Source organism: Diabrotica undecimpunctata, chromosome 8 (assembly GCF_040954645.1).
Source record: "Diabrotica undecimpunctata isolate CICGRU chromosome 8, icDiaUnde3, whole genome shotgun sequence".
Taxonomy (NCBI): domain Eukaryota; kingdom Metazoa; phylum Arthropoda; class Insecta; order Coleoptera; family Chrysomelidae; genus Diabrotica; species Diabrotica undecimpunctata.
The window spans coordinates 9093231-9117220 of NC_092810.1; the positions used below are offsets into that span (position 1 = coordinate 9093231).

Genomic DNA, 23990 nt, shown 5'->3' on the forward strand with positions numbered 1-23990 from the left:
CAAATTTAAGTAAGGATTCGTGGAAAGACGATCCTATTGGAATGCAAAATTTTAATTTTACCAAATCTTCTGGGTTATTAGTAGATATTCCAGGGACTGGTCTTCCATATGATTTTTTTTGCCTTCTTGTAGAAGATATTTTTTTTAAATGATAGTGCAGGAAACAAATGTTTATGCCGAATCGTTATTTTATCCGGTGTTGCAGAACATTCACGTATAACTCAATGGAAGCCTGTGTCTGTTAACGAACTTAAAACATTTTTTGGACTTACATTGCATATGGGAACATGGAAAACCAATAGAATCCAGGACTACTGGAATACCGATCCTCTTTTTCAATTGAAATGTTTCCATAATAATATGAGCCGAGATCGTTACTTGCTTATTTTGAGATGTCTACATTTTGCTCGAAATCCAGAAGAGGGTACAATAGAAGATAAAATCTATAAAATTAAACCACTTTTAAATTACTTCAATAATATAATGGCTGAAATATATCAACCAGGAAAAAATCTATCCCTTGATGAAAGTATAGTGTTGTGGCGTGGTAGATTATCTTTTCGAATATATATGAAAAGCAAACGTCACAAATACGGACTTAAATTGTATGTGTTGGCAGAACCCAACGGCTTAGCGCTTCGTATGAAATTATATACAGGACGTTATGACTCTGCAGGTGGAAAAGGCCACTCTGAAAAAGTAGTTTTAGAACTAATGCGAGATAAACTTAACGTTGGGCATTCTCTTTTTATAGATAATTTTTATGGAAGTGTTGATTTAGCAAAAACGCTTTTACAAAACAATACTTTCTGCACAGGAACTTTAATTTCCAAGAAAAAAGGTAACCCTAAAAAAGTTTTAGAAGCTAAACTAGCACAAGGACAGACAGTAGGGCAATACAAAGATGGCATTTTAGTAGGAAAGTGGAGAGATAAAAGAGAAGTTATGTACATATCCACGGAATTTAAAAATGATCTTATCGAAACTGAAAACAAAAGAAACCAAATAAAAATAAAACCCCTACCTATATCCAAATATAATGAGTTTATGAGTGGTGTTGATCCCAAAGATCAAATGCTCGCTTACTATCCATGTGAGCGAAAGACGCTCAGATGGTATAAAAAAATAAGTATTCACATATTTCAAGTTTTGTTGTTAAATTCCTATTATTTGTACAAAAGTTATACTCCGTACACTGGTAGAAAAATGAATTTATATTAATATCGTTTAGAAATTATCAGACATCTTTTAAAAAATTCTGAAACAGTATTGGTTACTCCAGTGTACAAACAACAACAAACAACAGACAAGCACAACATTTCAAAAATTTTAAATGTTGATACTAAAGGTCGGATAAAGAGAAAAAGATGTAAGGTATGTTCAAAGAATAATTTAAGAAAAGACACGATATTTGAGTGCAGCTTCTGTCCTGAAAAACCTGGCCTTTGTGTTGGAAATTGTTTTGTACGGTATCATAATGATAATAATTTGTAATTATTAATATTATTATTGTAATATGTTTTCTATTAAAATTTCCAGTAAATGTTTCTTTTGACAATAATGACTTTCTGCAATTTAAAAATCAAAGACGCACATGTGAGTCACTTAGCATATGGATGAAACATTAATGATCTAGTGCTGACGACGCCTATGAGAGTCACGCGTTAAAAAGACAAAATTTAGCAAAAACTTTATAAATGTATTCTGCCAACAAGAAACCAATTGCAGTTATAACGATTTACAAAAAAAATACTCTCAGCACCTAGCAGTAGCATATCGTTAGGCTTTAAGCATGCGACGTGTTAAAGCAGAAATCTGAATTTGTTTCGAAAACTATTTTACGGATCAGATGTCGCTATTGCGTCCATAACGATGCCATTTTATTGTTGCTTTTAAAGACAGAGAACATTTATTTTTCACGTTAAGAACGCCTATGAATAACTGTTCTGATGAGACTTATTAAGTCGAAATACGTATCAACAGATACATAGACGCTTTGTGCGTGAAATCAAATCTTTGCTGTTTTTTTCATTTTATTCGGATCTACTCTGTACGAGTACAAAAAACAAATTCGTTAAGGATTTCTGCTTAGTTGATAGACATGTCGTGGAATTCAAATTTTAGATTCCCCATGTCTCTATTAACATCTTTATCAACGTCTGTTATACCTTGCAATTTTTAGAAGGTTCAGATTAAAGCAGAATTCTGAATTTGTTTCGAAAACTATTTTACGGATTTTTCGTTTATTAAAGTTAAAACTGCAGTAAAGTATGACATTAAAATTTAGTAACTTTAATTTCCACAAAACTAGATTCGGCCCTTGCCACGTTTCAAGAGTTAAAGTTTAGAGAGCGAGGAAACTCCTCCGCAAATCTATGGAGCGTTTAACGTTCCCAAATAAATGAACATGAAGTTATATCACGTACGAATTGGATTCGGTTAATTGCTTATATTAAAGTAATGATTTCGAATTTCAACGATAGTCCAGTCATTTTATATTAAAATAGTTCAATCATGTCTCTTTGTTATGGACTTTTGATTGAATTGTAATCGATATCACCGTTACACCACTTTTCAAAAATCTTACCGAGTATCCCTGCGGTTTCGCTGTGATACTGGGTACCACGTTTGTATTGGATACATACGTTTTCTTCAGTTCTAAGCGGATAAAATAAAAAAAATCTTTAAAAAATGCACATTGTATCATCTACTGCACAAATCGCGCGAAGTTCTTAAATTAGTAATGTGTTTTTCTAGTTGCTCACTTATATCCATAAGTCCTCGTCCTTCTAAATACCGTGGTAATGTTGTTCTTTCTACTGCACTTCGAGGATGGTGTTTTTGTGCTTTTGTGAGGTGTGTTTCTTTTCGCTGAAGATTTAATTAAACAATTTTTTACTATTAAGGTGTGAACGAAGCAGCTGTTTTACCCTTCGTATAAACTCAGTGTATACTGTGTAAACTTCGTATAAACTGAAGATGATAAAAAGTAAAAAATTCAAACCTTAGATGCGCCCAACGAATGAACTTGATTTTGAAAAATATATCACCAGTAACTTACTCAGAAATACAACAAGAGAAGACGTAAATAACCTAAACGAAGAAATAGTAGATACATTAACACAAGCTCAGGAAAAATTTGGCCCTAAACATGGAAATGAACAAAAAATTAGTAAAGAAACAAAACAAAAAATGGAAGATCGTAGAATGCTGAGAAGTCAAGGAAATGTTGACTCACAAGATATAAACAGCATCAATAAAGAAATCTCTAAAGCCATCAGACGGGATATTAGAAAATACAACAACAAGAAAATTAGAAAAACTATAGAAGACAACAAAAGCATGAAAGCATTGAGGAGAAAAATGGAAAATGGCAAAAAAGAAATCTTCCAAATTAAAGACAAAAATGGAAATATTATCTCAGATAGACCAAGCATATTACATATAGTGGAAAGTTTCTATGAAACATTATCTAAAAGTCAAGTTATTCCAGAGCTCATCGAACAACCAATACAAAAGGTACATAATGTAGGATCGGAGGATATACCAGATATATCACGAGAGGAAATTCAACATGCCCTCAAAAATATGAAAAATAATAGAGCTCCGGGGAAGATGGTGTAGTCATTGAGACAATTAAACTAGGAGGTCCACTTTTGATTTCCCGAATCCAAACACTTTTTAATCTATGTCTGCATAGTGAAAACATTCCAAGTAAATGGAAGAATTCGGTTACAATCCTCCTCCACAAAAAGGGGATAAATCAGATCTCGAAAACTATAGGCCAATTAGTTTACTTAACCACCTATACAAGCTCTTTAATCGAATACTGACAAACAGATTAGAAGCAAAACTCGATTTCTATCAATCAGAAGAACAGGCAGGATTTCGAGCGGGACACGGAACAAACGACCATTTGCAATGCCTTAAAACTCTAGTTGAAAAGTCTATCGAATATAACAGACCCCTTGCTCTTATCTTTGTCGACTTCCACAAAGCATTTGACACAGTCGAAACAGTTGCTATCTCAAAAGCACTATCAGAATGCAGAATAGATCACAGGTATGCAAATATTATTCGAAATATATACGAAAATGCGACAATAACCGTTAACCTCCATTGCATGACTGAGAAGATAAAAATTGGCAGAGGGGTGCGGCAGGGAGATACCTTGTCGCCAAAACTATTTATAACAGTTATGGAGTACGCATTTAAACGGCTAGAGTGGGAATCAAAGGGTATTAGCATCGATGGAAAGATATTCAATCATCTCAGATATGCCGATGATATTGTTCTCATAACAGACAACTTAGGAGAAGCCAGAGTTATGCTACAACAACTACAGCAAGTAACCCAGAAAGTCGGTTTAAAAATAAACTATAGAAATACAAAAATGATGACCAATCTCGTCCCCAATGAGCTAATAGAAATCGAAAAGTGGCCCATAGAACTTGTGGAAAAAGATGTGTATTTGGGTCACGAAATAAGGTTAACGCGAAATAACCAAACATGCGAGCTACTCAGAAGAATAAGTCTGGGTTGGGCTGCATTCGGAAAAATGAGAGACGTAATTTAAAACAAATATACCGATCCATTTAAAAAGAAAAGCTTTTAACCAGTGCGTTCTACCAGTCCTCACATACGGAGCAGAAACCTTAACTCTCACAAAAACATCAGCCGAAAAATTGAGAAGGACACAACGAAAGATGGAGAGATCAATGCTTGGAATAAGCTTAAGAAATAGAATAAGAAACGAGGAAGTTCGTAGACGAACCGGAGTGGAAGACATTATCAAACATATTACAAGGCAAAAATGGAGATGGGCAGGACATGTTGCAAGAATGAAAGACGACAGTTGGACAAAAAAATTGCTTGAGTGGAGACCACGGGCTGACAAGCGAAGCCGAGAAAGACCCCCAACGCGATGGACCGACGACCTCAAAAGAATCGTGACCAATTGGATAGCAGAGGCGCAGAACAGAAGCAGATGGAAAAGTCTAGAGGAGGCCTATGGTCACCAATGGACAACTCAGGGTTGATTGATGATGATGATAAACTCAGTAGTTATCTCAGTTTTCATTTGGTTATGGTCAATCTTCCGCGCTTGCTTTATTCCGAGGTATATTTTCACTCATGTCCTCGATGTTCTGGCCGTTTTGCATATCGAATCCACCGGGCTGAACCTTTCCTTTGATTATATTTAAGACACGGCACTTGTCAAGGCCGAAGTGCATACTAATGTCATTAGAGAATTTTTCCACTGTTTTCAGCATCTGATCCAGGTGGCTTCGAGTGGAAGCCAATAGTTTTAAATCATCCATATACAATAGATAATTTAGCTTTGCCACAACGGCAGTGTTATTTACCACCATTATTAATATTATTATATTATTATGTCGGTCAGATAGCCAAGCGGGCTGGGCGGCCTGTTCTCATTCGCTTCACTGCGAGTGGTTCAGTGGATATGAGTTCGATCCTCAGCTCGGTGTACAGAAAACAAAAAGGCTAACGCAGCAGTTTAAAATTCTAAATGAATCTGCGGCTTAGACTAGAATATGCTGGTGTCTGATCGGCCTATGGTGGAGCAGTACGGCAAGAGATAAGGGCTTGCGGCTCGGTGATACTTCTCCATAGATCCCTACCGAAAGGGCGTACCGCCTAAAATACCGGTGTATGTATATATACACCGGTATTTATATTAATATTATTATTATTTGTTACTTTTTTTATTATTATTTGTTTTACGTTACTATTAATTGTCAATCCTCAATGTTATATACAGTTGAGAAAAAAAAAATAGAGAAAACTCACAGAATATACCGACTGCTGGAGTATAGATCTCTTTCTCAAGTGCTATGGAAAACTATGCATTTTGAAAATGAATGCTAACAATCGCTTATAGTTTTTCATCAATATGAAAGTACTATTCGATAATTTTTGCTTTTTCTATGATAAATGCGATTTTCATTCAATGATCCCATAAAAAATAAGTAGAGAAAACTCACAGAATATACCGACCGCTGGAGTATAGATCTCTTTCTCAAGTGTTATGGAAAACTATGCATTTTGAAAATGAATACGAACGATCGCTTATAGTTTTTCATCAATATGAAAGTACTATTCAATAATTTTTGCTTTTTCAAAAAAATAAGTTTCAAAATGTATCTATAGACTAAATATAGATTGCAAATGCCAAGTCATAAATTTCATATCATTCAGCGAAAATTGATGGTGGCTAAATTATTAACTTGCAAACTTATCGACTGTAATTTTACGATAATTACGCTTTTTGTGTAAAAGTTAAGGTTAGTACATACATACGTACAGGTAAATATACACGTGTACCATGCAGAATAAAACCTGAGTTGGATAAAACTTTGCGCTGTTAATTTTTTTACAAAATCGCTGACGGGTAAATTCACGTTTGATTAGAAAAACTTTCCTTTGTGTTACTTGTTTTTTGGTTTGGTATATAACTTTATTGGTGATGTACTTTTAATGGATTTAATTTACACTTTTTTACTACTTGTTTTTAATTTAATAAAAGACATTATTGAAAACAATGTTAATTTTAAAATTGGTTTAAAATAAGGAATAAAGGAACATCTCTTTCTCTCCCTTGGTGTATCTCTTTTTTAAAAGAAGTAGAGAACTTTTGTTCCGGAAATTCAGATTTCATCCATATTAAATTAATTATATTTAACAACTTTATTTTGTGACACCTTGGTAAGTAGTACAGCATAATGTAATAAACATTGTCTAAGCCAGGAGCAGTATTTTTATGACACTTTAAACTATATTCTAGTTCTTTTAGAGTAAATTCATTTAACATAACATAGTTTGAATTACTATTATTCACTTTTTTAGGATGATTTACATTTAAATTTGGTGGAACCCAGGGCGGACCTAACTTATTTAAAAATTCTTTAGTCCAATCATATTTCTTTACTTGATTATTTGGGACAAATTTCTTGGACCGGAGTATTTTTATTTAATTTATTAAAAAATTCTCGCCAAGAAGCTTTTATACTTTTTAATATTGTTTTTTTCTTAATTGCCTCTGCTTTCTGATATTTTATGTAATTTTCATATGTACTATTTCGTTTAAATTCTAAAAAAGCTTCTTGCTGAAATTTTATAGCTTGTGCACATTCTGGGTTCCACCATTTTTTATTAAACCTACTATTGATCGTCATTTTTTTCTTAGGGATTGATAATTCACAAGCATCATTAATTATATTGATAAATGTATTATATATTATATGTTATTAATCTTGTCATCAGTATTTGTATCTTTAGTGTCAATAATTTCAAGGATCGAAGAAAATAACGACCAATCTGCTCTGTACACGTTCCATCGCTTTCAAGTATTATTGGAAAGGGATCAGAACCTAGAGCTACATTTTTTATGTTCCAATCAAAACAGGAAGATATGTCACTGGAACATATAGTTATGTCCACAGCTAATTTATTTGTTACGTTTTTATTAATTCTAATTTATTGTTCTTATTTTAATTTACTAAAACACGATAATTTATATCAATTTATTAAACCACTGTACAATAATTTATTTGACTAGTAATTACATAATTTATCTATCGGACGTTACAATTTAAACGCGAGCGCGAGCTTCTGATATTAACTGTTTCACTTCCCAACTAAATTTCTCTTTTTATATAAAACTCCGTTAGTTTCGGAATCCCCTATAGCAGACATGAATTTACTCGAACATTGGGGAAGACCGGTTGTTGGTGGTGTTGACAAGAATAACGGGAACTCCATCGAATAGACTAGAAGGCGGTCAACGGCTAAAACTAGTTTTTCAACTGCTTGGGACCCTCGAGTCGTGGATGACTCATCATAATTCGGGTCTAGAGGCTTCTGGTAAACAAACGCCGAAATGACTAGGACAAAAACAGAATTAGTCATAATATGTTTACAGTTTTATAGGCCATGATATTTATTATCGTAACAGTATTATAGTTTCGGCCCCATTATTTAAAAAACATAACTCACAGTCTTCTATTGCTATTAAAAGACTAAGCCCAGCCCTATCATTCTGATCGCAACCCCATGCATTATGGTCACAATTAAAGTCTCCTGCCACCAAAAATGGTGTACTTAAATTATTAAAAAACTTTTTCCATTCACTCTCTGATACGTTTAAATTTGGTTTTGCATACACTGAATATATATTAAGTATACACTTTCTTTAACGGGCAGTTACCAGCTGAAGTCCGTTTGAAGAGGTTTACTCTCCGGACGCTGGAACTCACTTAAGGCAAGGGTGTATGTTACCCAAAGTAAAATTTATTTAAATATTAAACATCAAATATTAATAACAACATTATGTACAATCTTTGTTAACCTTATATATTTTAAAGGGTTTTTACCCTAATATTTTGGTGGCTCAGGCATGTTAACCTGTATTTTTAACCTGATGATGGAATTATTATTCCGAAAACGTTCGTGTTATTTGATGTAGCTCTTTTAAGAGTTTTTTAAATATACCCATTTACAAAGATTTAACCTCTTTTTTTAATAATAAAAATGGTATGTTACAAAAAATTGGTATTCTTTATTGTATTTAAAGAAGAATAAAACAATTATTAAATTTTGCCGTTATCTTATCAATCAGCGTAAATGAATGCAATAATTTACACAAAAAGAATATTTTAAGTCTTCTTGAAAACAAACCCAATTTAAAGACAATTTCAATGAATATCTTTAAAACTTTTTATCTTTCTGATTTTTCAATATTTACTTTATTGCAAAAACAAAACTTTAAAACATTTTACAAATGAAGTCTACTCTTAAGTTAAAATGGTAATGACAATGATATCAAGAAACTTCATTCACAGCTACAAAATTTTTAATTCTGAACAGAAAATCACTGACCTTTCCTTCATAGATTGTATTTGGACCATACCCAGAATCGTCCACGCTCCACAGCAATGTGATCTGCCACTATTCGCCTCGGCTTTCTTCTTTTCGTATCTGCAATCCTCCTGCAGCGACTGTACGAAACACCTGACTCAATTCTCCAACAATTAACACTTGAAATTTAATTCTCCAAAACACTCAGCTCCTTCTTAATGACATACCGACCTCTTTCTGTCAACTTGGTGCCGCCAAACTATTTCCTACGTATTCCAGAAACTGCCCACTTTAGATCCAAGGATATATTTTCATCTACTTGTAATCTCCTTCCACAATTCTGCTAACTTCCTTCCACAATGCCGGTATCCAAACTCACGAACACACCCTCTATCGAGACGCGACCTTTCCTTTCGATGATCAAAATGACAATCTCCTACATCGAGTATTAATTCTCCCATTCAAAAAAAAACTGTCCAATCAAAAAGTTTTATTTTGTTTACAATCATTAAGAAAAAACCCCATTACTGTTTCCAGAAAAACTAAAATTTTTCCTTTAAAACTGGCTTTCTCTTTGGTTACATATACATAATTCATTCCTATAACAAAAGGTTAATTACAATATCTTAATCCTAGGTCATATACAAACAATGAAAAGATTGAAATGAGTATGGGCTTTCTAATTCTACATAAAAAGATTTTACCTGCGATTGTTTAAAAATCAGTTGTTGACAGGTAAAATTTTCTGTTAATCTAATCTTATCTTAATCTAATACATAAATTTTGTTTACAGGATTCCTTCAAAATTTATTTAAATGGTCTATTTATTAATTTTTATTTTTCTCTTTGGCTGAGAAAAAGAAGTATGACAATATATAAGGGTGCAAACATTTTTTAATTTATGTCCAAAGCAGCTTTTTTTATATACCTGCTCAACATTATTTTCTACTATTAAAATTAAATAGAACTATATAACTTTGTAACATTTAAAAATCTTGTTTACAAACGCTTGTTGACAAGACCCAATTACATAAACCCGTACACAATGTCAAAATGGGCTTGCTTCATCAAACATCATAATATAACCATTCGGTATGCGAAATCCACCGGTCAATAGAGACTGTTTGTTTAATTTGGCTGAATTACACGATTAGCGGCGTGAAAGCAATTAACCCGACGAAACTGTACCGTTTTTGCTTTGTCAATGGCGCTTTGCACAAAAAATTGAAATAAATGAGCTACATTATTACAATATATATTTTAATAGAACATTCTGTCTATTGTTATTTATATAATGCATTTATTATAATTAAAAAACAATTTTCTTCTGTGTTTTTTAACCGTTTGAATGGCCATAGTGTTGAAGCCCTCTTAGAAAGTTATTGTAGTGTACGACTTAGTTTGGGGTATTCAATAACAACTACAATACTATTTGACTTACAAAATTTGTTTAACCATACAATTTACCTTTACAAATACAAATAATACATCTACGCATTTAACCAAAATGGTATTTTACGTACAACGACTCAGTCATCCTCAAGTAAGTCTCCTTCTGGAGAGTCACTATTAGTATTACTAGTATGCTTTAAGTTTTTGTAAAAATCATGGCAAAATTTAGGAACAAATGGCGGTAATACCAATAGGTCATTATACTTTTGTTGTGATATAGGCGTCGCCTTCGAAACTTAACAATGTCAATCTCCTGGTTTTCATAATGAAAATTACTTTTCAAAAACAGAGTTCCCATGCTGTTTTGTTTTACTTGCAGTTAAACATAGTGTGACAGAAGAACTTGTTGGTTGTTAATCTCTCCTTTTCTATTACTCAAAGCCGGATTTTAAAATGTTTTGACATTATACAATGACCTAAAATTTTTAAAATCTTCTAGTTTCATATTATGTACGGTATATTTCATTGAGGTTTGTCTGACTAACTTCTGCCATTCCTAGGACGTTGAAATAGAAATTCTGTAAGTTTTTTTTCTCTTTCGTTCTATCAGCGCATGGACAGTATCCACCTCCATGTAGGTGTGATCCTTTAGTAGAAACTTCTGATTGATGATGATTCATTAAATGATCCACATATTTCATTTAAATGAGTTAATTTACACCCAGTAATTGGTTATTTACTTGACCAATTACGTCCTGATATCGTCTATAATACTTTCTATATGTTTTGTTGTCAACTAATTAAATCCAAGTATGTGATTCATTGCAAGTATTTGTTAAAAGAATATTTTGAAGTGGACGTTTGAAATTACTGCTTTTTGTGATTAGTCGATAACGGACCTGTCTTTAAAATGTATAAACTAGATGAAAAAGTAAAGAAACAGTTGTTTTGTTATTGGTATATTAATTAAAATTTAGAATTTAACCAGATATTTACTTTGATAGCTATACATAGAAGTTTGTAGTTTGTTTTTCTTAGATATTTCGAATCCTTATAGCTGTGTTTTCTTTAATTACAAAAGTTGTTTATATCAGTAAAAATAAACTTTATAAAAGCTGTAAACTTTTTTGCATCTTTTTATTGATCCGAAATCTGACATTCTCAGCAAAATTCTGTTTGTTCATGTGATTTTTAGACTGGACTATTTAAATAAACTTAATACGGGTGCGGGTAATTTGTGGGGCAGTGTAGTAATGGTATGTTAAAATCAACTTTGGATATGAAAACTGGAATATTAAACGAATAATTTATTTTATAATTTGCTATTTATTTCCAATGAGATATACAATCAAAACCGCGTAAACTAATATATTTAAACTACAATTAATACTAACTAACTCAAGCTGAAAATTATACTTAATGAATAAACAAAATTATAAATTATTTCTATTTAATATAAAATTAATTTAATATAATGGTAAATGCTATTGAACTTAAATTATAAACAGTAACCATCGCTATTTAATTTTGTTATTTCTGAAAATACTTTATAGAATTTCATTGATATTTTTTGATACTGTTTGAATTACGTTATCACTTTTACCTTGTCCCATATTTCCCTTTTTTATTTTTAAATCGTGTCAACTACGAAAATTTATTGGTGGGAGGACATACAGAGTTGGGCTAAAGTATGGAATCAAGTTAACATCTCTCAAAGAAAAAAGATGATATTCATGAAACTTTGCATTCGAGTGACATATAAAGCATTTGATGCAATATTTTCTGTTACTACTCAATAACTTATTTAATTTAAATGAGACACCCGGTATATTGTTGAATCGAATGGACGATTCTTATTCTGATTTTTTGTCTTCTTTCTTGTCTTATAAAATTTGTACAATTTTCAGTGACAATAAAGCATATTACTTACTTATATATTTGTATTGCTATTAAGGCTAAAAAATAAACAAAAAATTAGTTTTAGAGAATTATAATAAATGTACTTTAGAGATGGATTTGCAATAAATCTTAATTCCTATGGTCAACAAAACAATGCCGTTATCTGTATACGAAAAAATCATATCAAATATTCGAAATGCTCGCAATTCACCTCATAAAAAGTCTATTAATGTATTCGTGAGTCACTTTTTTTAAAATTTCTCCTCGTATTAGTTCACGTTCATTAACAATTATTTCACTTAAATCCAGCAAGCATGTCTACTAATGTAAATGAGTGACTTTAGATAACTCTAAAGAAAAAAATCTAACGGATTAAACGCCTGAGATCATGTTTTGCATAGAAAAAGTTAACAAAACTTTTGAGCTTGTCCGTCATATAAGACTGACTTCGGCAGCCATCGGCAAGTTAAAGCACATTACGGAGCGAAAACATTGACTATGATAAGGAGAATAGTGAAAAAGATCCGTATTGCTCAAAGGGCGATGAAACGTGCTATGTTGGGCATTTCTGTACGAGACAAGTTCCCAAGCTGCCAATTACGACGAAGATCAGGAGTGGTTGTTGCTGTAGAGAGAATAGCAGCACTGAAATAAAACTGGGCTAGTGACCCGAATGACAGATAACATATGGACAAAGCGGATACTGGAATGAAACAGGTGGAAAATTATGAGGGAGATCTATTTCCAGCAGTGGATAAGTGAAGATTGAATTATGATACTAGTCTTCAGACTTTTTTGCTTCTGTGATTCGTTTGTTTATTTCTCGTGAATCGGTGCCCATGTTATCAAAGGTAATAGCCAAGTAGTCATAGCTTTGAAAGCATTAAATGTTTTGTTCGGTTTCGCGGTCTATAGTCCTTTTTCATCATATTGATAGCACATTATGTATGCAAATTCTCAACAGGTCAAAAAACCATAGGCGTCACCCTATACTTGTTTTGAAATAAATAAAAAAAATTAATATTTTAAGATGCCGTCAACAATTCATTATCTTTTAAAAAATCTTCTGTAAAATAAGTGTCCACTAATCTCACTATACCTCTTTTTTGCGTAAAAAACGTCGGTATATATGCCACACGATTATTGTTAATTATACACGGGTGATTAACGAGAGAATTCAATGTTTCACGAAATAAATTAATGTAAACAGTAATTTAAAGGTGATTATTGTTTTCTATACAAGTTATCGCCTGACACAAAAAGAATACCTTCTTTGAACGATTACCTGGAATTACTGATAAGGCTTCACTAATGATAGTTTAAGTAGTTTTTATGCCACATTACAGCTTATGCCAATAATATAAATTAGAAATTGTTTGCATCTTCCATTTAGTTTGTAGATGTACATTGTTCATGTCTTACCTACCTACATTTTTGGTGTCGATATTTTGTTATTTGCATTTAAAAATGACGTCGACAACAGGTTTTATCCCAGTTAAGTGTAGTTTTAAAGGTGCCTTCAGTCTAAGAGAGAAAAATATAATATTAAATGTACACGATGCACTTGTACATCAACGCCCTTTAAGTAATGTTCGTGAAATCGTTGACATGTGTTCAAATATGACAGGGGTTGGAGAAGCAACAATTTATAGATTCCTAAAAGAAAGAAAAGGAGGAACTGTTTCATCTCCCAAGGAGAGTGGAGGGAGTAAACCCTTGGAAATGAAGAAATACATATAAACATGATAAGACGCAGCGTCCACTCATTTTTTTTTAACAAAGAATTTCCAACATTGGACAAAATCCAAACATTAATTAGAGAAAACGAAGAGTTACCAATCATAAGCAACAAGAAATTATGGGGACTATTGAGAGAGATGGGATTTCGTTGGCAAAAGAATAGAAGAAAATCCGTTTTAATTGAAAAAGATTACATTGTATGTTGGAGACGAGATTATCTAAGAACTATTAAAAAGTACGGAGAAGAAGGGAAAACAATTTTTTATTTGGACGAGACTTGGCTAAATGAAGGTCATACTGTACCATATCTATGGGTTGATACAAATGTGAAAAGTTCCCGTTAGGCATTCATCGAAGGTGTATCTACTGGAATAAACAATATTCCCGTTGGAAAAGGACGCAGACTCATAATAACCCATATTGGAAACGAATACGGTTTTGTCAATGGTGGATTATTAAGTTTTGCCTCAAAATCAACCAAAGATTACCACGAGGAAATGACTGCTGACGTTTTTGAAGAATATTTTGAGCAAATGTTGGATTTAATTCCAAAAAATTCTGTCATAGTCATGGATAATGCTAGTTACCATTCAAGACTAGCAGAAAAATTGCCAACAACGGCATGGAAAAAGGGAGAGATAATCGAATGGTTGGATAAACACGCAATTGAGTACAAGGAGAATTCGACAAAAAAAGGAATTATTACCTATTGTAAGGCAACATAAAGCAGCTTATAAAAAATATATAATTGATGAAATGGCCGTGATGTAATTATTTTACGTTTTCCCCATACCACTGTGATCTGAATCCGATAGAAAATATATGGTCTCAAGTAAAGGGTGAAGTCGGACGCAACAACAAAACTTTTATAGAAGACTTACAACAATTATTAGAACATTCCTTATCAAAAGTAACTCCAGAAAATTGGAAAAATGCTGTTAGTCATGCTCACAAGGAAGAAAATAAAATGTGGAATTTGGATAATATGACTGATGCAAGGCTGGAACCGGTAATAATTAACATTGGAGTTGAAGATTCCTTAGATTCTGAAGAAAGCAGTGAATCTGAAATGGAATTTGATTAAAATAATATTCATTTTTTCACAAATCGGCCCCTGTTACGGCCACAAATTATTTTATATATAACGAATAAAATAAACATCTTACATTTCTTGCAAATTCATTAGTACCTGTTAATCTCCATCACTCCGACACTGGCAACTTTATTTAGGGATTAGTAACCCTCAAAACTATTGTATTCTATTCTGCTTCAACCTTGGTGGTCATACTCAATTTAAAATTGTTTTCCTATTGGTGAATTCGGCTATGGTGTTAGAAATGAGAGAGGAGAAACCCTGGTTAACTTCCTACATAGCAACAAATATTTCGTAATGAACACATTTTATAAGAAAAAACCGCAAAGAAAGTGCACGTGGTTATCACCAGACGGAAAAACAAGGAACGAAATCGATTACATCATCTGTAACAAGAAAGGTATCGTAGAAGATGTAACAGTAATAAATAATGTCTCTCTGGGTAGTGATCACAGAATGGTTAGAGCTAAACTAAGGATTAAGTATAGCAAACGTAGAATTAACTTTAATAACACGATACAAATAGACACAGAAAAGCTAAAAGTCGATAAAGAAAAATATGCTATCAACTTAAAAACCGCCCAAGCACTGAATCTAGAACAACTCAGCGTTAATAAAATTAACTCAGTTATAACAAAAGAACTATTGAATGCTAGCTCAGAAGTAGCAACCCGCCATAACAACAAACAATCCAAAATAAGTGCAGAATCGAAGAATATGCTGAAACAACGAAAAGAGCTCCTGTCACTAAACAAAAGAAATACCACAGAATACAAAGAACTTAATCGAGCCATACGAAAACAGATAAAAGACGATATTAAAAAACATCAACAAGAACATGTAGAAAGAGTGATAGAGAAAAATCGAAGTCTGAAATATACCAAACCGAAATTAGGAAAGAAAAATATTATAACTATGAAAAATCAACAAGGCCAACTAGAAACAAGCAAAGCTCAGATATCAAACATAGTTGAAAACTTCTATACTGAGTTATACCGCTCAAGAAACGATCCCCCCGTCTCTTCAAAGCAAAATCTAAAAAGACAAATAACAAACGTAAATTCTGAAGTAATGCCCGAAATAAGCGAAGTAGAAATAGAAAATGCAATTAAAGAATTGAAAAGAAATAAAGCACCGGGTAGTGATGGAATTCTGGCAGAAATGTTGAAAGAAGGCGGAGAAGAAGTCATCAGGTACCTAAAAATACTTTTTAATAAATGCCTATTTGAAGGAAACATACCAAAGGAATGGAATACTGCTAACACAATATTAATACACAAAAAAAGGGGACAATACAGATCTGAAAAATTATCGTCCAATATCACTACTATCACAACTTTATAAAACATTCACAAAAATAATTACAAATAGATTGACAACAAAGTTCGATGTATATCAACCAGTAGAGCAAGCCGGATTGAGAAAAGGGTTCAGTACATGTGACCATCTTCACACACTAAAGGTCCTAATAGAAAAAGTTAACGAATACAATTTACCAATCTGTTTAGCATTTATAGACTACGAGAAAGCTTTTGACTGCATAGAATTATGGGCTATTGAGGAAGCACTGGTCAACAGCAGAATAGATTCTAGATATAGGATATTAATACATAATATATATCAACACGCTGAAATGGTAGTCACGATGGATAACGGAATGAAAACGAGGCCAATAAAAATCAACCGAGGAGTAAGACAGGGAGACACCATATCTCCAAAACTATTTACTGCCGCACTTGAAGACATCTTTAAATCATTAAATTGGGAAACGAAGGGACTATCGATAAACGGAAAGTATTTAAACCATCTAAGATATGCAGATGACGTAGTACTAATAGCCGACAGCTGGAAAGAACTGAAGACGATGATCGATGAGCTTCATACGGAATCCATAAAAAAAGGACTGAAAATGAATTTGAGTAAAACTAAGCTTATGTCGAATAAAGATGATCAACCGACGATAACCATCCAAGGAACAAAAGTGGAACATGTAGAAGAATACATATATCTGGGTCAGAATATCAAGGTAAACAAAGAAAACCAAACTACCGAAATAAGCAGACGAGTAAGAATGGGATGGGCCGCATTTGGAAAACTCTCATACATACTGAAAGACAAAAAGATACCCCAAAACCTTCGAACCAAAGTGTTCGATTCTTGTATCCTTTCCGTTCTCACTTACGGAGCTCAAACCTGGACATTCACAAAACAGAACATGGACAAGATTCGAAAAACTCAGCGAGCCATGGAACGACAGATGCTTGGTATCTCACTAATAGATCGGCAAACGAACGAAGCAATCCGGAACAAAACAAAAATAAAGGACGCCGCGAAACAAGCAGCTAAATTAAAATGGAAATGGGCTGGAGACAACGAACGTCTCGAAGATGGTAGATGGAACAAAGAAGTCGGAAACTGGCGACCGTACGATGCGAAGAGACCAAGAGGAAGACCTCAAATGCGCTGGAGCGACGATATCAAAAGAGTCGCAGGACCAATGTGGAAACGCCTAGCACACAACAGGGATGAATGGCGAGAAATGGGAGAGGCCTTTATTCGACAATTCGGATAAAAAAAGGGCTATAAAAAAAAAATACTTCTGTAAACTTGTTGACAAATATCTATTTTTCATTGAGTCACCCGTATCAACAGTTTAGGGATTTGCATACATAATGTGCTATCAATATGATGAAATTGTCTATAGAATATTAGACTCTTTTCCGGAGATACAGGGATATTTGTTTTTCATTGTATTGACATTCATTTCCCAATCGTTATTAAATGAACGTTTGTTTGATAATTTAATCAATTACCTTTATCACTTCCAACAAATTTTATCAAAATTATCTACAATAACATTTTATTTTAATAAACTTTTAATTGCTGCCATTGTCCGGTTCAATTTTGAATACCGCCGATGAGCTTTAGTTTGACCGTGACATATAATTAGCGCTTCTCTACGTCCCTACGCTTTTCAATTACGCAACCCCCTATGCTTTACTAAATTAATTAAGTTCCGAACTGTTTGACAAACGACAGTGTTTGAAGTTTAAAAGCCTACGTAATTGAGTAACCACATTATATTATCATCAACAACAAGCTAAAATGGATTTGTATAACCTTTGCAGGTCAGTCAGCTAAATGTAGTCACAATGTGTGCGCCAATGCCGGCATCTGCGTTCAACAATGGACATCCTACACCTGCGACTGTGATATGACCTCTTTTACTGGACCCACATGTTCCGATGGTAAGCACTAATATTTTAATAAACCGAAAATAAAGCTCTTTTTAAATTACGCTGTGTACTTTTACTTTATTTTATATTGATACGAAATCTTTACAACTATAATATTTAGTAAAAATAATTACAGTATAGCGCAAAATAAAACAGTACCGAACTTGGAAATATTTTATTGTTTTAAAAAATACATATTACACAGGTCTGCGACCAAAAAATTGTTTAAAATTTAATAAGTGATTTTCATACTATTTTTAATGCTGATTTCGGGAAAAATAGTGAAAAAATTCCATCACGTACAGTTATTTCACAAAATGATATAATAATAATGTTCGAAACAAGAAGAAAGCATGAAAGCATCCACTGTTGACGTAAAACTCGATATTGAAGCGAATAATGGTTTTCCCGAAAATACCAAGGCTTATTGCATTATAATTCATGATTGTGTAATGGAGTACTTCCCTCTCACCGAAATTGTAAAAAGTCTAAATTAGATACATAAATTGTCAGTAGTGAACGAGCAGTCATCATGAGAGTAGCATTCGTAGACATTCAGGGATTCGATGTGGACGGATGGTTTGTTCCCAAAGAACTTACCATTGAAATAGGTTTTAAACGAAGTCATTACATCTTTTTGCCTCAGAAACCATTTAATGCGCTAACTAATGGAGATAGGAAGACTGCCTCATACGTGGAGAAAAAACTGCTTGGAATTCGATACTCTGATGGGCAAGTAGAATTGTCCAAAATCAATGAAATACTAGAAACCAAGTTGTTGTATGCAGCAGATTACATCTACGTTCGAGGAGAACAAAAAGCAGAATATTTGGATAAGAAACGTCACGTTTTTGGAGTTTTTCCCATTATTATTGATGTTTGCAAGTTTGATGGTACGCCTCGTGCTACTGGAAACGTTGGCCCTACTGCAAACCCATGTCATGCCGCTGGATTATTTTCATGTACCGAAAGAAATGTGGATCGTCTACGTCACTGGTTTGCCAATAACATAATACCATTGTAATTTTTGTATATGTATAAATAAATATATTAGAAATTAAACGCTTTTTTTATTTAAAACATCTTTATTGATTGAGTCTTATATTACATGAAGATTCAAATTTTCTTCTTACAATTTCAAAAATAATTTTTAAAATTAAGATAAATACAGATGCTAATATTACACAGGACATTGTAAAGACATTATCTATTTCACTTTTCATATACTCGCTGGTTGTGTTGTTGCTGCTGACACCCGTGGTGTTGTTGTTGCTGACAAACATGGTATTGGTTGAAAACGTCTTAATGGATATGTAGCTGGTGGCAGTTTTCTACAGGCCCAGGTGTCTTGCTGCTGCTGCTGCTGTAGATTCAACTCTTCGGGTTTCCACGTTTTGTTGTCAAAATGCAGCTAATTGTCTTGTAATATGTTTAAAATCCTCATATGATTTAATGTCGATCTTTAACCGATCAAGTTTTCTTTGAAATTCTATTACTCTATGTATGTACTCGATGGGATTCATAGTACTACTAACTATGTCCTATGTAGAATGTCACATTTTATGTCAAGCAACATCTTGACTAACACACATAACTGCCACGTTCTGCGTCGAATGTCACGTCCTGCGTCGAATGTCACGTTCTACGTCGAATGTCACGTGACATTTCAGGTTCTGCATCGAATGTCACGTCCTGCGTTGAATGTCACATAACTGTCACGTTCTACGTCGAATGTCACGTGACATTTCACGTTCTGCGTCGAATGTCACGTCCTGCGTCGAATGTCACGTTCTACGTCGAATGTCACGTTCTGCGTTGAATGTCACATAGCTGTCACGTTCTACGTCGAATGTCACGTGACATTTCACGTTCTGCGTCGAATGTCACGTCCTGCGTCGAATGTCACGTCATTTCGCGTGACATTTCATGTTCTACGTCGGATGTCACGTCCTGCTTCGAATGTCACGTGACATTTCACGTTCTGCGTCGAATGTCACGTCCTGCGTCGAATGTCACGTCATTTCACGCGACATTTCACGTTCTGCATCGAATGTCACGTTCTATGTCGGATGTCACGTTCTATTAGGCACTGTATGGACAAGAAGAAGAAGAAGAAGAATAATGTTCATACTGATCGTTGACATGGCTTCTGTGTGTCACCTACGCTTTCATTTGACACCTCATACGTCAAAATCATGCCAATAGCAACAAAGATACATTCTAGCGCCCATTTGGCAATGCTGCCATCTTTGTTTTTTGTGTCCCCGTCTCCTCCCCGTTCCAACGAGCCCTCGTACGTCACGATCGGACCAATAGAAACAAAGATATGACGTAATGACCTTTTGGCATGCTCCGATGCGCACGGCACATACTGCGTTTAACCCCATTTTTCATCCCCTTTCCAACGAGCCCTCGTACGTCATCCTACGTTAAGCCGTTTGGAACTTACGACCGGGGGTTGCGATTTTAGGGGATGCGATTTAGGGGTTGCGCTCAGATATAGGTAGTCTATCTACTAGAGTAATTAGGAGAAACCAGCAGTATTTTCAAGTCAGCACTTGTTCTTGCCGTACACCCTACCCATCCACTTGCTGACTCACTACGCTTTATTTCGTGTCAGTGACTATCTGTCGCGCTGCCCCTTTCTCCACCGTTAACAAGCAGTGAGCCTTTGGAAATGTCTAACAATTTATAGCAGCTCTTCGCTTGGTGTTGTTTTTATTAGTGCTTTGAAGTAGTGACTATTTTCTTGTATTGTGAAGTTATTGTGCTATCTAGACATTAGACAATGGCTACCAGAGGATGTATAAACTCGCCAGATTGCTTCTGTTACATTTGCGGTAACTATACCGTTAAACATCAACAAAAAACGTTTCCGATTTTGTTGAAAAAGTATATTTTGCTTATTTTGGTATAAAGTTAGGCGATCAAGGTAAGCCTTGGCCCCCCACATAAAGTTTGTTCAGTGTGTGTTGAAGAATTGAGGTAATGGTTTCAAGGTAAGCAGTTCTTACGTTTTGGAATATCAATGATTTGGAGGGAGCCCAAAAATCATAGTAATGACAGCTATTTTTGTTCTTGCAACGAACGAGGTTTTAATTTGAGAAAAAAAAGGATATTTCTTACCCTAACATTTAATCATCTATTCGCCCTGTTCCTCATGGACCTGAAGTGCCATACCTTCCCCTCCAGATTCTTTGGATGATATACATGATGATCACGAGCCATTGGATCAGCAAGATGATAGTGAAGGAGACAGTGAATGATTTAGTAAGAGAATCGGCAGAAGTAAGAAAATTAAACATATGTTTGTTTAAAAACATCCTTTTCTTGGTATCGATCTACGAAGAATATTTGTATTTTTCTTCTCCCAACTTATGACACATTTCAAACTAGAATATGCTCCTGATGAGTGGAGATTTTTGATTGATTTATCAAAAAGAAGCCTTAAAGTAGTACTTCTACACAATAAGTAGGCTTCTATACCAGTTGCACACTCGGTTTACTGGAAACAATATTACGAAAACCCTAAACTCGAATAAAGTTCCTATACAAAGTTCCCTTGCTTTCTCTGTGAATGGGACAGTCTAGACAGAAAGCAACACCACATAAAAAAAGTTTGGCCCTTGAGAGAAACCTTACAAGTAGGGGTTAAAAATGTTGAGGAGAGGAAGAGCCTTGTGGATACCAAAAAGGTATTATTTCCAGCACTTCACATTAAATTGAGGCTAATAAAACAATTTGTCAAGGGATTGACTAAAGAAGGGGAGAGATCTGTCATTAGAAAACTAATGACAGATCACTTCCACCACTTCACATTAAGTTGAGGCTGATAAAACAATTTGTCAAGGCATTGACTAAAGAAGTGGAGTGTGTCAGATATCTTTGTGGACAGTTATCTGGTTTATCCACGGCAAAGCTAAAAAAGAATCTGTCATTAGAAAACTAATGACAGATCCTAACTTTGTGGATAAAATGGAAACAATTAAAAAGGCAGCATGGACATCTTTTAAATTAGTTGTTATTGGTTTCCTAGGTAACAAAAGACATCCAAACTACAAGAAAATCGTCGCAGACATGATCGACGAAGCTGCGCTGTAACATGAGCAATAAACTTCACTTTCTCCACTCACATCTTAATACTTTCTGGCAAACCTTGGTGATGTTAGTAAAGAGAAAGATTTCACCAAGGCATGAAAGAAATGAAAAGAAGATACCAAGGAAGATAAAATGTGAGCATGATAGCAAACTACTGCTGGATCATGAAAAGAGATGATTCTCAACGACTCCACAGCTAGAAAATCAGTAAAAGAAACTTTGACAGAAAGCCAAAGCATTATTATAAGGACATTGGAACCTAAGAGAAATATAACTGTAATGGAAATTAGTTTAGAACATTATTAATAAATGAACTAAATTTTATAGGTGAAAAATTGTTTAAATTTTATTATTACAGCCAAACAATACTCCCTACTTTGTGAGAAAACCTGAGGTGATAGACAAAAATGGTTTGCATTGTTGAAATCAGCGTAAGAAAGTACATAAAAGTCAGTTATCAAATTTCAAACAACTTTCAAAAAATATTTTTTGTAGGCCTGTGTTATTAACACTTTATAATATGTTCTAAATGAGCTCCTGCTCTCTTAAGACAGACTTCATACCGATATTCCAGATTTCTCGTAATGTTATGGAATAAACTTTGTCTCAAGTCTGCAAAGAAGGCTGCAACGTTATCCTTTAACTCATTGATGGTTTGTGGTGCCCGTTTAACACGTTAATCGCCATGTGTGGCCAGTGTGCCTCGCACGAATGTAACACACCAACCTTGTGCGGCCTATTACAGGTGCGGCGGACTTACTCCAAGCCGCGCTGCACAGAATTGCTTCACGTTTGAGTAGAAGTGCTATAATAAATAAGAGTAAATGGCCCATTGAACAAATTAAGTTAGTTGGTCCGGCCCTGGAGTCCCTGGACCCGAATATATACGATTTGATTAAGGGTTGAATGTCACAATATCATACCATAATATTTTTGTTTTATGTACTTTATTCTTTTTACTGTTGTAATGTAGTTTGTTAGGTAACTAAAAAATCAATAAATTTATTTGAAAAATAAACAGAATAAATTTGAAAATATATAAAATAAAATATATTCGCTTGGATTTATAAACCCAAAAAATAAAGCAAGGTATACAATAAAATTTATCGCACTGTATACATTTATAACGCGACATACTGGCCTTAGACGTGGCGTATTTTCTACCGTGTTGTTCAGACATGTTCTTGTAGCAATTTGAGCATCTACATCTACTAGTAGTATTCACTTCCTGAATGTGATGGCTCTCTACCAATGAAAGATTTTCTCTTGAGGTTATATTTAGCAAGTGTTTGGAAACATCTTCTCTACATTGGGCAATTGTGATATTTCTATTGCCAATTTGCGATACCACTTGAGGCTACGTCTGAGGCAAGAAGAGTAGGCTTTTAGTTGATCAGAGAGATCAACGAAACTTTTGTTTTGGTTATAGTCTCTAATATCTGTTGGTTTTTCCTTTTCAATTCCATTTTTGGACTTTACAGTAGCCATCTTATTTTTGTGTTTTGTTGTCAGCATCAAAACTTCACGTTTATCATACCACTTTAGTATCACCACTCCAGAATCACTCTCCTTGGCAATACCTTCGCTTTTTTTATTTTTTTTTGTACTATGTCTTTTGGGATTCCCTTCCGATTTTTTCTTAAGGTGCCGATCAG

The 23990-nt window shown here is 34.0% G+C and overlaps 1 protein-coding gene across 1 annotated transcript in view; it reads left to right on the forward strand.

Annotated features, from left to right (window-relative positions):
* LOC140449240 (neurexin 1-like) overlaps positions 1 to 23990 on the forward strand; it is a 412155-nt gene that overhangs the window by 362216 nt on the left and 25949 nt on the right. The window contains exon 16 of the mRNA XM_072542432.1: positions 18130 to 18249. Within this exon, the coding sequence (XP_072398533.1) occupies positions 18130 to 18249 (120 nt within the window). The remainder of the gene's footprint in view (positions 1 to 18129; positions 18250 to 23990) is intronic.